This window comes from Trichechus manatus, unplaced genomic scaffold, assembly GCF_000243295.1.
Source record: "Trichechus manatus latirostris isolate Lorelei unplaced genomic scaffold, TriManLat1.0 scaffold00154, whole genome shotgun sequence".
NCBI lineage: Eukaryota > Metazoa > Chordata > Mammalia > Sirenia > Trichechidae > Trichechus > Trichechus manatus.
The window spans coordinates 5,258,764-5,274,397 of record NW_004444090.1 but is presented as its reverse complement, the minus strand read 5'-3'; the positions used below and the strand labels follow the sequence as shown (position 1 = coordinate 5,274,397).

Here is a 15,634-nt window from a genome sequence, read left to right as displayed (position 1 = left end):
GCAATGATAAAGAACAATGATGAAGCTGTGAAACATCTTATAACATGGAGGAAGCTGGAGGTCATTGTGCTAAGTGAATTTAGTCAGTCACAGGAGGACAAATATTGTATAAGACCACTATTATAAGAACTCAAGAAAAGGTTTAAACACAGAAGAAAACATTCTTTGATGGTTATGAGGGTGGGGGAGGGAGAGTGAGGGTTATTCACTAACTAGATACTAGATAAAAATTATCTTAGGTGAAAGGAAGGACAGCACACATACAGGGGAAGTCAGCACAACTGGACTAACCCAAAGCTAAGAAGTTCCTGAATACAATCAAACATTTTGAGGGACAGAGTAGCAGGGGTAGGGGTCTGGGGACTATGCTTTCAGGGGACATCTGGGTCAACTGGCATAACAAAGCTTATTAAGAAAATGTTCTGCATCCTACTTTGGTGAGTGGCATCTGGAGTCTTAAAAGCTTGCAAGTGGCCGTCTAAGATGCATGAATTGGTCCCAATCACCCGGAGTAAAGTAGAATGAAGAATACCAAAGACACAAGGAAAGTATTAGCCCTAGAGACAGAAAGGGCCACATAAACCAGAGACTTCATCAGCTTGAGACCAGAACTTGATGGTGCCTGGCTACCACCAATGACCGCCCTGACAGAGAACACAACAGAGAGTCCCGGATGGAGCAGGACAAAGGTAGGGTGCAGAGCTCAAATTCTAGTAAGAAGACCAGACTTAATGGTCTGAGACTGGAGGAACCCCAGAAAGCATGGCTCCTGGATTCTGTATCAGCCCAGAACTAAAACAATTTCTGAGGCCAACTCTTCAGAAAGGGATTGGACTGGACTGTGGGACATAAATTGATACTCATCAGGAGTGTGCCTCTTAGCTCAAGTAGATACAAGAGACTAAACGGGCAGCTTCTGTCCGGAGGTGAGATGGGAAGGCAGGGGTTAGGAGCTGGTTGAATGGACACGGGGAATCATGGGTGGAAAGGAGGAGTATGGGGTGAGCAATTAGGTTCACATAACAATGTATGTATAAACTTTTGTAGGGGAAACCATAAAAAAATAAAAAATAAATAAATAAAGATCACAAAGCATGGAGGAACAAACAGAAGAGACTTTGAAGTCAGACACTAGTGCTTGTGAGCTAAGTGATCTTGGGCGGTTACTTGGTTCTGCCCTCAAAGCTCAATCTATCAGAGGAGGAGACAAACATGAAAACCCAATGTACAGCATGATGAATGGAACATTAGAGAAGCATCTTAAGGACAGTGGTAGGAGAGAGAGGACAAGGCAGTCTTCACAGAGCAGACAGCTGAACTGTTTCTCCAAGAAAAGAGGAATTTGCCAAGCAGACAGGTAGGGAAGAAAACCTTCTTGCAGTGAGAATTATATGTATAAACAGTCCAGAAGCAAGAAATAAAGCACTTATTTAGGAAACTAAGCAGACCTGAGACTGAAGATATATATATAGGAGAAAGGTAGGAAATGACTGTGGAGATTTGTAAGTTAGGACCAGGGATGGTCTTACAAACCATGTGAGGAAGCTGGAATTTATCCTATAGATAACTGGGATATAATTAATTGGTTAAAAATAAGGGACTATGTTTGGCTTTTAAAGGCTACTGAAAGCAGTAGGATATGGACTGACGGGGTAAGGGATACTTCAAGAGGCAGGGAAACCAGCCAGATCAGTCATTCTCAAAAACCTGTCTGTTGCTAGGCTGCCCACATTAAGAATCAGCTGGAAGCTTGTTAAAAAAAAAAAAAAAAAAAAAGATTCCCAGGCTCCGCCCCAGATCCACTGAATTAGAATTTCTGCAGGCCAAGAGAGCCAGACATTTCCAAAAGGATGGGGTAGTCACGAGAGTCTATAGCTGGAGAATCGATTGTTCTTTCCTTTTTTTATAATAAAGAAGTATAACTACCTCATACGGTTGATATGTGATGATTAAATGAGCTAAAGTATGTGAAAGTTCCCAGCACACACAGAAGCCACAGAGTCTAACTCTTTTCTGCTGCACCCTATCCCCTTTCCACTACATATCTTCACACAAGTGTGTCTGATGTGGGAATAATCTGGGCTCGTCCTCTTCAGTCGAGCCTTTCAATGTCTTCTAAGCATTTTCCTCCTGATCTAGAGGAGTTCTCTAGATTCCAAACATGGACTCTCATATCAAACCACCAGCATAAGAATCTCAGATCCCTCACTTACTAGCTGAGCAAGTTACTTAGTCTCTTTGGCCTTACAGATGATGGTAAGCTTGTTGTTAGAAATAAAATATGTATAGTGTCTGACACAGAGTAAGTGCTCAAATGTTGGCTTGTCATTATTAGTGACAGCAATCAAACTACTAAATACTTCTTGCTCTTCCAAGAGAAGAGTTAAAGAAAAATAAACAATAATTAAACTTAGAAGAGTTTATACTGAGAAAACAAAACATACTTTGTAAAATTAGATGAAATACATAAAAATTCTCGCTGATTTTTGAATTAGGGGCACTGTTTTTTTTAAATCTCCTTTTTTTAAGATAATATAAACCAGATTTTACTAAAGAATAAAATACTTGTAATCCAGTAGTTTTCAAGTAACCCAAGTCCTTTAGAAACTTCTATTTATATACAAATAATTGTAATGAATACTTACAAGAAATTCTTCCTATCTTTATTAAAGCAACTTGCTTAAAAATCTCTAATTTATTTTTTTTTCCAAAGGCTGATTTCCTTTAAAGCTTTGATAACTCAGGATTTTCACCAATCAGAATGAACTTTCTTCCCCAAGTAGTCTAAGCTGGTAGTTTTACCATCATTTGCCAAAAGAAAAATTAGTAAAACTTTAATTTTTAAAACATCCAAATTCCTAGAAGAAGTAACTAGAAGGAGCACAAGATTATTATAGTAAGTAATCCTAGTCTGGTGATGACTTGGAACTCACATGGGGCAGAAGCAGTTTGGCACAGGGCAAGGGACAGGACCTGAATTAAGAAGAACTAGACTCCAGCTATGGCTATCATTTTCTACCCTTATGACTGTGAACGTGAAACTCTCTGAGCCACAATTTCCTCATATGTAAAATGGGAGTGATGTAAACAAAAAACAGGTTCTGACTCTTGGTGAGCCCATGTGTTTCAGAGAAGAACGGAGCTCCGTAAGGTTCTGAATGGCTGTGATCCTTCACAAGTAGATGGCCAGGTCTTCCTTCCTAAGTACCTCTTGGTAGACTCAAACCACCAACCTTTCAGTTAGTAGCTGAGCACTTAACTGTCTGCACCATCCAGGGACTCTAGAGGTTGATAATAAAATCAACCAAATCACAAAGTTTCTCTGAGGCTCAAACTGAAAACATTGTAGGAACTCCTTCCAACATGAACTCTTTATGTAAAAGTATTAAATATGGATTTCATTTGAAATTTTTAAAGTTCTCTGTGATTATCATAACATGCCACGGCCCCATCACTGTCTATATCCCACACTAAACCAGGCAGGGGCTGTATCTTTTATCTCTGTGGCCACAGAGGCTTGCACAGTGGAAAATCACCAAAAAACCCGTTGCCATCGAGTCGATTCTGACTCTTAGAGACCCTATAGGACAGAGTATAACTGCTCCATAGAGTTTCCAAGGAGCGCCTGGTGGGTTCGAACTGCCAACCTTCTGGTTAGGAGCCATAGCTTTTAACCACTACACCACTAGGGTTTCCTGCACAGTGGAGGCACCCGCAAATGGCTGAGGACTGACTGACTCAATGAAGGCCATAAATCCAAAACCATACCCACTGCCGTGGAGTGGATTCCGACTCACAGCAACCATATAGGACAGAGTGAACTGTCCCACAGGGTTTCCGGGTTTCCAAGTCTGTAAATCTTTATGGAAGGAGGCTGCCACATCTTTCTCCCGCGGAGCAGCTGATGGGTTTGAACTGCCGACTTTTTGGTTAGCAGCCAAGTACTTTAACCACAGCGCCACCAGGGCTCCCCTGAAGGCCATAAAGTATACAGAAAATAGGTCTTATTAGTATGGCTGTTATTGCTATAGGAATATATACTTAAGGTTATTTCTAAAGTGCCCTTTTGATTGAGATAAAATGAACAACGTAAATTATATAAAATTGTGCTCACAATTAAGGTATTATTGATCACTATGACTCTAGAAGACATACAAAGTCTCTGTCAGGGAGAAAAAAAAAGCTCTGGATAAAAATCCATGCCATCATTTGGTTTTCGTATATATATTATAAAATGTATACCTTAGGAACATTAAAAATTCTTCTTTATCTACAGTAGTTACTTAGTAACAGATGGTAAAAGAAATCAGGAATACTCTATCCCCTTGCTATTCAAAGTGTGACCAATGCACCAGCAGAACAGCATCACCTGGAAGCTTATGAGAACTGCAGAATCTCGGGATTCACACCAGACCTACTAAATCAAAATCTGCATTTTAATAAGAGCCACAGGTTATTTACACATTCTAGTTTGAGAGCACTGTTCTAGTTTACTCAGAAATGTAAATTTACTTTATATAAAATGTGATCAACTCATAAAATAAATGTTTATTTGATTTGGTCTTCTAACAGCATTTATATCTGCTTAATCTACTATAAACAAAAGAAAAACACAAATCTAACAATCAATTATAGTGACTGAGTAGCTTCGGGAATATATCCAATGATATCAAGATGTATGTACTTACCATATCTTACTCTCTAAAACTATCCATCCTTGTTAGGTTAGAACCAACAGTTACAAATCAGCTTTATTTTTACACCTGGATACTAATCACCACTAATAAGCAAGTTATGTTAGACATCAATTTGCCTTTGCTAATTACAACAAAAATAATATGATTACCATTAATACAATGACACTTTGTACATGAAAAAGACCCCAAAGGGAAACTAACTTTTTCTTAAGGAGGTAGTCAGTGTCTTCCTCCATTTATTATAAATGCTATGAACACATATCCCTTATGCCATGCTACAACAATGCTGAGTATATAAGAGCCATCAAACATTTGTTAAAATAAATTTTTAATAAAAAATGTAGACAACTATTGTCAAGAGGGTTTGGGAGAGATCTTATCCCTAAGTCAAGGAGTAAACTAAATAACACCTTAAAGCGTCTTCTAGGTTCTAATCTAAAATATGATGCTTAATATATTCCTCAAGCCAAATAAGAACTTGAGTATCAGTGAGATAAAAAAGGCAGAACTAAAGGATAAAGGCCCTTCATGCAACTGAACAAAATGGGACACATAATGACTTGAGATATATTCCAGAAATAAAACAGATTCTAAAAGTGGTGGGTAAAGGAGAGTCTGATCTGTTTTCCTATTTCACCAGGGTGACAGCAGGGAAAATTCCTGTTCTAACCCACTGCGTCCTCAGGAAAGAGGATGGAAGGTTTGAGTGTGGAAGAGCAACTGGATGAAAGCAAAAGGTAGCTCTTAAAATATACAGAGGTGAACTATGCAGAAACTGGGCTAAAAAATGGCCAAGAGACCAAAATGTGATTGACAGACAGAAAATGAAGACTAAGCAAGGCAAGGGTGAGCTGTGGTGTCTGAAGGTGTGAGGGAGCAAATGGCCTGACAGCAGTCCGGTGCAGAAGATAACACGAGGATAAAGATGTTTTATCTAATCCAGTTGTGTAAAATTCACCCAAGAGCCTAAAGAATAGAAGGAGGAGTTTTAATAGAGGGAAAAAAATTTGGTTTCAAGTTTGCCTGAATGGAGGTCATGATAAAAGCAGAAAGTGAAGAAATTATAAAATCTCCCATAGAAAGCAGATAAACAGGGATGAATTCAGAAGCTTCAAAGGAGGAAAGAGAACATAGATGAAAGGAGTGAACTGATATATGATTCAAATTGAAGGCTGATTATTCTGAGGTTTAATTTGACGGGGTTAGTAGGAGATGGATAAGATCCAGGGAAAGTCAGTTTATTAACCTGGAAAATGGGAATAATAGTATCTAGTTCAAAGGAATATGAGGATTAGATGTGAGAAAACATTAGGTACAATGCCTGGCACTTAACAAGCTCCCAATAAATGTTCACTATTATTACTGGCAATAAAACAATATTTATTGGATTAATGGGGGAGGCTTTGCTACATTATGAAACGGTAACTGATTTGAGGAGAGAGACTGTTTCACTCCCAGCTCTGTTACTTTCTAGTTGTGTAGCTTTACACCTATTTCTTCATCTATAGAATGGTTAAACAATACCTACATCCTATAGGCATTCTATGAAGATAAACAATATAAGGCATATAAAATGCATATTATAGTATTTTATAGTCCATATGGTCCTATACAGGAAACAATACAAGGCAATGATTTCATCATATGCAGATGATATCTGAATTCATAGTAAAAAATGGCATATTCATAAAAGCCAGTTCATAGGGGAAGGGAAACAAGCCAAAAAGAGATGTGGGGCAAAAAGCAGTCTGAGGAGAGGAGGGAAAGAAATAACGCACGCACGCGCGACGCAGAATTGACGCCTCAAATCCCAGAAGCCAAGATCAGAATGGAGGTAAGTAGTTCTCTTCTTGCTCCATCTCTACATTTTGCTGGGCTTCTCAGAAAAAATTAACAGTCATAAAACTCCTTCCCTGTGCTAATCCGGGAGTTCAAAGTTCAAACATCTGCTTAGTGCTGCCAATGATCTTAAGGTTTTAAGGAAATTCAAATGGTTTTCTCCTTAGCAAAAACGACTGAAGATAGGACTGCAGTGTGCGTGCATGTTTAGTGGCAATTCTGACCAAAATCTTGTCTTGGCCTTAACAGTCTACCCCACCAGGTAAAATACTGTCGGTCCTCAATTTATTATCCATTTCACCAATTAACAATAGTTTCTAGTGCTTGTATTATGATATTTGGTAAACACTTCCCTAACTCACTTTGAATATACTTTTTTACTGTCCTAGCTACTCCATCATGTAGAGGTCAGATTCATCTTCTCAGGCTAAATATCACTTTTTATATAATAAATACATACATGTATGTATAAATCTATAAATCCATATAAATATCATTTTTGTTTTGTTTTATTTAATCTCATACAACAGCCTTGCATGTCTTTTTAGATTGTCTCTGACAGTATTATGACTTCCTTCAGATTTAATATTCTAAATAGTGATAGTATGTAGGTAAGACAGTAGTACAAGATAACAGAAGATACATCGGACAGAGGCCTGACTACTGCTTTCCTTCTTGGCTAGTGTGATGAGAAGACAAGAACCAACGGGAAGAGGCAGAACAACAGGTTTAGACCATTTCCACTAGAGTGCCCATCAGCAAGTTATTTAACCGCTATAAATTTCAGGGACTTCTAAACATTATGGAAACAATGTCTTCTAGGTCTACCTCCCACGGTTGTTGTGAAGTTCTTGTGAAAACTGCAAAGCAAAATGCAAAGGTAAGAGGTTGTCCTCCTTGTCATTTGCTACTTTCCAGCTACTTGGATGGTTTTTTAAGCCAACAGCTATACAATCTCTTTATAAAGCCATTACAAAGATGAAAATACAAAATAAAAGAATCAATTGTTTTACTGCTGAACACTAAATTTCTAGAGATGCTATTATATTAATTTTATAAAATATAATATTCTTTAACAATACACATCTGGGCCCAAGTTTTCATTTGATAAACAAATAACATGAAAACAGAGTTTACTTTTTCAAATGCTTCAGTTCAAAATTATAAATGCCTTTATGTGATTTCATCTGACAGTGAATAACTGATTCCTTCAGTGGATTAATGCATTTGTGTCTTCCGGATCCCAAGGCTTACATTCTAACTAAAATTTAATCCCAAATAAAATACTATATAAAAGTATTTGTTTAAGAGTGCCAATATTCAAATATATGATAAAAAGTAAGATTTTAAAAATTAATGGTTTAATTAGTTAAGGTACATATTTTAGACCAGAACCATTTAGTTTCTCGTTTGCCCCTTATTATAAGATGTACATGTTTTTTGGCAATTTTATAAAAATTTTAAACCATACTTCCAAAATTTAAATCAGAAATGCTCAAATATAAAATTCCCATAACTGAAAACCCTTTGTAATTATGTATGATAATAAAATATTGCATTTTCTATAGAAAAAAATGTAAGATTAGACTGATATCTAAGCCACTGACTTAGGAAGTATTAGAAGGATTTAATAAACTGACCTTAAAGATCATGGAGTTCAACCCTCTCATGACAGATGGAAATATGAGACCGAAAGAATCATGAATAAGTTACCCAAGACCACACAACAAGCCAGCCTATAAGCTGTAATTACGATTGAGAAAACCTTATTTTTTAATGTCATTGCCATCATTTTTGACAAAACAGTTAATTATTGGTTATTCAAGGAATATCTAGATCTTTAAATAGGTATAGTGCCATAGCAACAAATGGTGCTAATTCAAAGCAGGTGCTTTAATATCAATATCCCCTTACTTTTCTGTCCTCTACCTATTTATGTGAAGCAAAAGGTAAAAAAGATTAAGTATGAATCTTATTTGTACTATATGAATGCTATTTATACTATTAGAGCAGCACCGGCAACAGTTTTGTTGGAAAGGAACTGAACTGTTGAATAAAATGAAGCTTCTGAATTACAGATCCAAGTGTTTATTTGAAATTGCTTTACCTATTCCAAGAAAAAAGTTACATCTACATCCATAATTTTAGAGCCAGATGGGACCTTAAGGATTACCTAAGTCAATCCTCTTAATTTATAGGTTAAAAAAACAAAACAAAACCTGAGGATTGGAACAGCAAAGGGACTTTTCCAAACTCTCATGGCTAATTAGCAGCAGGCCCAGGACTAAAATCTTGGTCATCTCATCCCAGACCAGTGTTGTTCCATTCACTGTACCACAATGCCCTCCTCACTTCCATACACATCTCAATGATTTTGCAGACAGTGAAGACAGAAGAATATTATATCTTATTTTTATATCCTTTCAAAGTAACTGTCTTGTGCTAACAAATGATTTATTAATAGTTTGATTCCTTCATTAAATTTATTCAACTTTACTGAATAAATATACAATTAAATTTATGACCAACTGATCATAAAGATTATTAAAAAATACTTTCTGTAATTAGTATTTTGTATAGTGTCCAGAACCTTATTAGTTTTTAGCACCCAGAATAGACTACTTTTTGAAATTTATGCTAGATTAAAGGGGTCATCTCTTGATATATAGCAAATCAACAAATAGATGTGACAATCTCTAGTTTGGGGGAGAAAAATACAAAAAAATGAAAATGTAAATAATAATGAGGGTTTAAACAGTTCAAGACAATAGAGTCATAGAAGGACTGGCACAAAGATTTATGTGAATAATTTGCTTAAAGGCAGTAACTTCCACATGGGTTCAGAAAGGGACAGAATTATTCCGGGGTACTGAATTATTCCAAAAAAATTTTGTGAAGGAGGAATACTGCACTAGGTTCTTGTGAAGGCTATCTGGAGAAGTAGGTAAGGGAAAGGTCTTTAAGGATGAGAACAGTGTCATGGGAAACATGAAGGTAGATGTGCACAAGTTTAGCTCAAGCAAGGACCAATGAGTTATCAAGTTGGCTCGAGCTGCAGGTCTGTGGGCAGAGGAAGGCTGCTTGACCAAGTTGGAAAGGAAATTTGGAGCCTGATTTGTAAAGTCACGTATTCCCTCTCCTCTTTTCTAAAAGTCCAAACCCATAACATTTTTTTCCTCAATATATTCTAATATATTCTCATTCTATGGGAAAATAAAATAACAGCACCTTTATTTGTTAACAGGCCTTATATAGATGAAATGCCCTGATAGCGAGGGGGGAAAAAGAGGCATCTAAAGGGAGAAAAAACAGATTTTGTTGTACAACTCTTCTATGTTTGTTAATATCTGTCTAATTCTAAATGATATGTGGCTCAAAAAAGGAAAAAAATGATACTTATGTTAAATCATTCACAGCACAGATGACATTATCACATGATTTGAAAAAAAATAAGAAAACAAATTGAATTTTAAAAGGATGACAACTGCTTTGTGGTTCTTAAGATCACAAAAGTACTGTCGTCTGATATAATTATCTATATGATTCTTAAAACTCTGTCTCCCTAAGCCAAAGAATCTAAGTGCATAAAATCTGTGAGCTAACACCAGTTAGTTATTTTAGAAGCTGCATTAACTGTTTTATCCTGCTAGGTGGTGCAGTGGTTAAAGCGCTGAGCTGCTAAATGAAAGGTCGGCAGTTTGAAAGCACAAGCCGCTCCACAGGAGCAAGATATGGCAGTCTGCTTCCGTAAAAATGATAGCCTTGGAAACCCCATGGGACAGTTCTTCTGTCTTACAGTGTTGCTATGAGTTGGAATCGGCTCAACGGCAATGGGTAGGATTCCATCTGCAATAGGATATTTTGCTACATGCTGTTATTAGGGAATGGACAAGAACATCAGCCATTAAAGTCCAGCCACCAAAAAAGAGACTGCAATGAAGGAAAAGGCAAACAAGAAAAAGCCAATAAACAAACAAAACCAAAATGCTGTGGACCTCCCAGAGGCCTCAGGAAGGTTATGAGGGAAAGATAACTAAGATCTCACTGAAACGACTGACCAAGGGAGACTGCACCTTAGGGGCTCGTAATGCGCCACAAATTTCTTTTCAATTAGCTGCCTAGAACCAAAATGTCTTTTCTCAAAGAAACATTAAAAATGCTAACTGGGTTCCCAGGCTAGGCTAAACAAACAAAACCTACTTTATACAATATCAAAGACGAAAAACTATACACCAACTATAATAAATAATAAAACCAGTGTGTAAATACACTGTACGATATTTAAAGCACATGTTCCTCTGGGCCCTGGCAATCCCTGGGACAGTTCTGTAATGCTTTTACCTCAGCTTGTTCCTCTTCTCCCACAAGCCCCCAGTTTCAGCAAACCTGGATGGCTCACAGGCCCTTAAGCACAGTCCTTGCTTTCGTGTTTTTCAGTCAGGTGGCCCCCCCTTGCCTTTGATGCCCTTTTCCCTAGTCTACTTACCCAAATATTCTAAAACAGTATCCATATCAACTCAGCATTCAAGGGCAGGGATAAGGAACTTGTGGGGACACAGCTAAAATATTCTAAAAATAGAGCTTCTACATTTCCCTTATAATACAAGACTGAGGTACAGGTGGGAGAGGTGGAGATGAGAAGAGCACAGAAGGAGTTTTTCTGATCTTCCCAAAGCTCCAGCTAGGCATAACTCTGACAGATCATACTGCCTTCAGACTATGATACTGAGGAAAATGGTATGACAGTGAACCCCCTGACTATGTAAGCTCCATGGGGGCAGGGACCAAGAGTCCTAATTCTCTTCAGAGCTCAGACCTGTGCCTAAACATAGTAACTGCATGTGGAAAGAATGAATGATCATATAAGTCTTCTTGGCTTTCAAATTTTGTCATCATCCTACAGGAGACCTCCCTCCTCCTGTACCACTCATCACCTTCTTCCTCTGGTCCTTCTAAAGTGAGTTTATGGACCTAACTAGGCTGGCCTTTTATGCTATAACTTGAACTCAAGCTCTGCACCAAAATGCTGACTGCTATGTCTGTGAAGAGAGATCACTGCCAGCCATCTCTCTTTCACACACACGCCTCATGAACAATGGCTGTTTAAAACCTTGTGGTAAAAAAGAAATATGGCGGCTCAGGAGACACCTGGCCTTACCGTGGGTGTGCTAGCTATTTTCCAGGATGCTTCATACTAAATGTTACATAAAGCTATTAATAAACACTTTTTAAAAGAATAGCAAATGAGTGCAATGAATAACATAGATAATTTGGGTACATATTGGTTAGGGAATATTTACATTCGTGAATTTAAAAAATTTATATACAACTTTCCTAGATTAGATATACACTTTGAGGCTAATATCTTAGTCCTAATAATCTTAATGTTCTCACAAAGTGGAAGAAAAAAAGCAAACACACACACACACAATGACATCAAAGTACCTCCTCCCAAAACTAGCAGCTGGTATAAAGTCACACATCAATCTATACTTTCCTATGTAATAAAAACCAAGATTAATTTACTTGTTCAAAATATTAAAAAAGTATTCATTTAGGAAAGTGAAAAAAAGTTTTTGCTGTTTTCTAAAAGTACCGCTCTTTGAAAGTTTCAATTACAATGTATAAAATATTAATGATAAAATAAAAGTAACACTTTCGGTATTAATACACTATGTACCACAGTCTGTATTTACAATATACGTACCTTTCAAAACCCCAGTTTTCATACATTGCTTGGGGTATATTTTATTTAAAAGCACAATTTGATGTGATAACACAAAATGATATTTACCCAGAGACTGTGTGCCCTAGAGCAGAATCTCCTGGATCATCAAATATACTCTACAAATGCATCTGTGTTATGACAGTGGAAAGTAGATATAGTTTATTTACACTTAGGTAGATAAAAAGACCCTTGAGTGGAGAGAAATACTTAATGAACTAATAAAAGAGAAAGTAGTACGAACTCCAGGGCTGGGAAGGAAAGCGCTCAAGGGCATGCAGCCTAGCTCATTTCTTGCTCTACTTGGATAATTTGCATCCTTTCTTTCACCACACTATTATTTCTCAAGACTATCTTTCTCTCCACCCATTTTTATTTCCCCTTCTTTCCAAACTCTGACTCACTGACTTTTCTTCATCACCATTTAATAAACTACTTTTCTTTGAAACCCTCTCTTCCAGGTTCTCATGAAATTACAGCTGGAAGGAGCCTTTCAGAATTGGAGCAGTAAGAATGATTCAAAGAAAATTAACATAGAGAGCACAGAAAGGAAGGGGGTGAGAGGAAATGGGACACCATAGGCTTCAGGTCGTTTCTGCTTGAACCTGGAATATATTCCTCCTTACAGACAACAGGCTACATCCCACTAAGCCTCTATGTTGGTTAAAGAAACACCATCTGCCCACACCAGGTAGCTCATTACAGAAAGTAAGGAAGCAGTCTCAGGTTTCGTAAGTGGATAGCCAGAGCATGGGTGAGTATCTTCCCTCTGACCTGCTAGTGAGAGGTCACTTGTTCCAGGGGCTACTCTTCTCAGGCCCGGCCAACAATATTTTATTATCTTATATGCCTTCCACAGGCTAGCAGCAGGCTATCACATGAGGCAACTGCACAAAATTCCCTATTTCATTCATAATATTTTTACACAAATATCAATAAAAACAGCATCACAGAAAAAGCATATTCCACCTTTGCCCTCATTTTTTTTTTCTGAGGCTCAAGAGATGAGAAAGCTCAGGGATAGGAAAGAAATGACAGACAGGATTGAGAACTCCTGGGTGTGGCTCTGGTGATATGGAGATTGGAGGACCTTGACAATGTCTGATAACTCCAAAGTATGCAAAGTGCAATTACTTGCCAAAGAGCTAGTATGATGCTCAGCTCTGCACGATTGTGTAATGGGAAACCCTGATGCAATGTTTAAAGAACCAACAGGCCAGAGATGAAGGGAAGGGTGCATCTTTCCCAGTTTTTGTAGCTACAGCATACTGTCAGTGTAACAGTAACAAGGCATGTGGAAGACTTAAAAAACAAAGCCTCCATTAAAAACTGACTTTTAACCATTCTCAATACCAATAGCTGCTTAAACAAGTTTATTACCCAAAGTGTCAAACTTGAGATCTTCTGAAAAAGAATGCTTTTCTAAAGAAGTCAAAGCTGCATCAACGTCAAAGAATCCCAGCAAACGTTTTCTCCACAACATACATTGCATGTATCCTATTGTATTCATGCTGTAACTACTGTCTCATTTACTATAACAACAACAAACACAAAGGCGACGGGAATATATTCTCATTTGCAGGGAGGAAAACTCAAAGCCATAAAGTGCGAGGTTAATTTCCTCTACTGCTGGTATGCAATGCAATATTACAAAACGACTAGAAAAAATTAAACCATAAGATCATTTCTAAAATTCTTTTAACCTGATTTTAGATTTCCGGAGCTTTTAAATGCTTTAAACCAAAACCAACAAAGCAAATTGGGAAAACGTAAAAACAGTATTATGCCACGATTACTTCCACTAGGAGAGCTGCATGAATCAACCGACAGCCCTGCCAAATAAACTACAATAGCTATAAAAGGAAAAGTTCGCTAATTTAGGAAAATTGTACATATGCAGGCTTCTGGGACAACCTCTAGGTGCTACTGTAGAAAATCCCTTCCTAAAGACTTATTTCGTACCTGGTATTTTAGCCTCCCCCTCCCCCTGACTGCACTGCAGTGCGCAAAGCCATTATAGACAATCACCTCAAATATATTTGCTGTTAAAAAGCCTCAGAAACTAACATTCTCTAATGTTCAAGGAGCCCAACCAACGGCTATTTTACTTTTCACTCCAAATTATACTATAGACGCAGCAGCTAGATAGAAGAAAACATTAGGGTCGTGTCCAAGCAATCAGGAGACTAAGGCAGCAAAAAGATAGCTACCTCTGGAGCCCCTTCAGCCATCTCTCCGTAGAGAATATTCCTAAATGTTAAAAACAATCCTGTGCGTAAAGCACAATTGTCAGATAAAATCAGGAAATGTGGGACTGCAGGATGGGGCGGTTCCTGCAATGAGCTTTTAGTTGTACACGCTCCATCTGATCTGTCAGCTCCTGCATCCGAGGAGATGATGAGAGAGATCGGGAAAGCTCAGAGGAAAACTGTGTGTGTGTCGGGGAGTGGGGAGGTGCTCGACGTTCGGATCAGATTAGCCAGTGCCCGACCGCGTCCCCGCGCCCTGGCGCCTCCTCCGATCCGTAGCATCCTAACAGCCACAGAGTCGCAGCCCGGCGCAAGGGGCAGGGGCCCTGCAGTGCCGAGGCCAGTGCGCTCCGAGGCCGGGGATCGTTGTCTCCAACCGAGGAAGCCAGCGGCCCGCAAGGCCAGAAGGGGATAGGGAATCCAAAGCCTTTACCTGCGATGGTCCAGGTCCAGCGGTAGAACTCCACGGTATCGTTGAGCGCCGTGGACATCACGTTCAGGACACTGCCCGGCTCCGAATCCAGGAGCCCCATCGCGGCGGTAGCAGGCGCTGGCGGCGGCGGGAGGAGAGAGCCGAGACCCGGCGGGAGGGTTGACCTCGGAAGCGACGGGGGGCGAGCGGGAGCCGAGGGCCCCTCCAACGGCGCCGGCTCAGCTGCGTTTTCTACTCCTACTCCTCCTCCTCGCGGCGCTGCGGCGGCGAGGATGCGGCGCTGCAGACGAGCCGGGCCAGGTAGAAGGTATAGTCAAGGTTCCCGACAGGAGGAGGAGGAGGTCCAGCCCTGAGCGCCAGTCGCTGCACCACTCCGCCGCCTCGCGCAGCCGCCGCTCCACTCGCCTCCGCCGGCGTCACGTGACTGCGCGCGGGGGCGAAGGGGCCGGCGCTTCCCTCCCCCCGCCCGCGCGCCGGAACGCTGTTGCGCACGGATGCTGCGGGCAGGAGGCGGTGGGAGCCAGGCCAGCGCAGGCGCCCGCCGCGTCGCAGCCCTAGATGCTCTCTACTCCCCCGCCACCCCAGAGCCGGACACCTGGATCCTGCTAGCTGCCCCTCCCCGTCACCCTCCCTGTTCTCCTCCCTCGCTCTCCTGCCAAGCATCAGGCCCCCGCGGAGGAGTATGCTGTCT

At 39.6% G+C, this 15,634-nt stretch overlaps 1 protein-coding gene across 1 annotated transcript in view; it reads right to left on the bottom strand.

Moving 5' to 3' along the window:
- ELOVL4 (ELOVL fatty acid elongase 4) overlaps positions 1 to 15,320 on the bottom strand; it is a 40,969-nt gene extending 25,649 nt beyond the window's left edge. The window contains exon 1 of the mRNA XM_004386061.1: positions 14,944 to 15,320. Coding sequence (XP_004386118.1) covers positions 14,944 to 15,043 — 100 coding nt within the window. The 5' untranslated portion in view covers positions 15,044 to 15,320. The remainder of the gene's footprint in view (positions 1 to 14,943) is intronic.
- Positions 15,321 to 15,634: the final 314 nt, after the last annotated feature.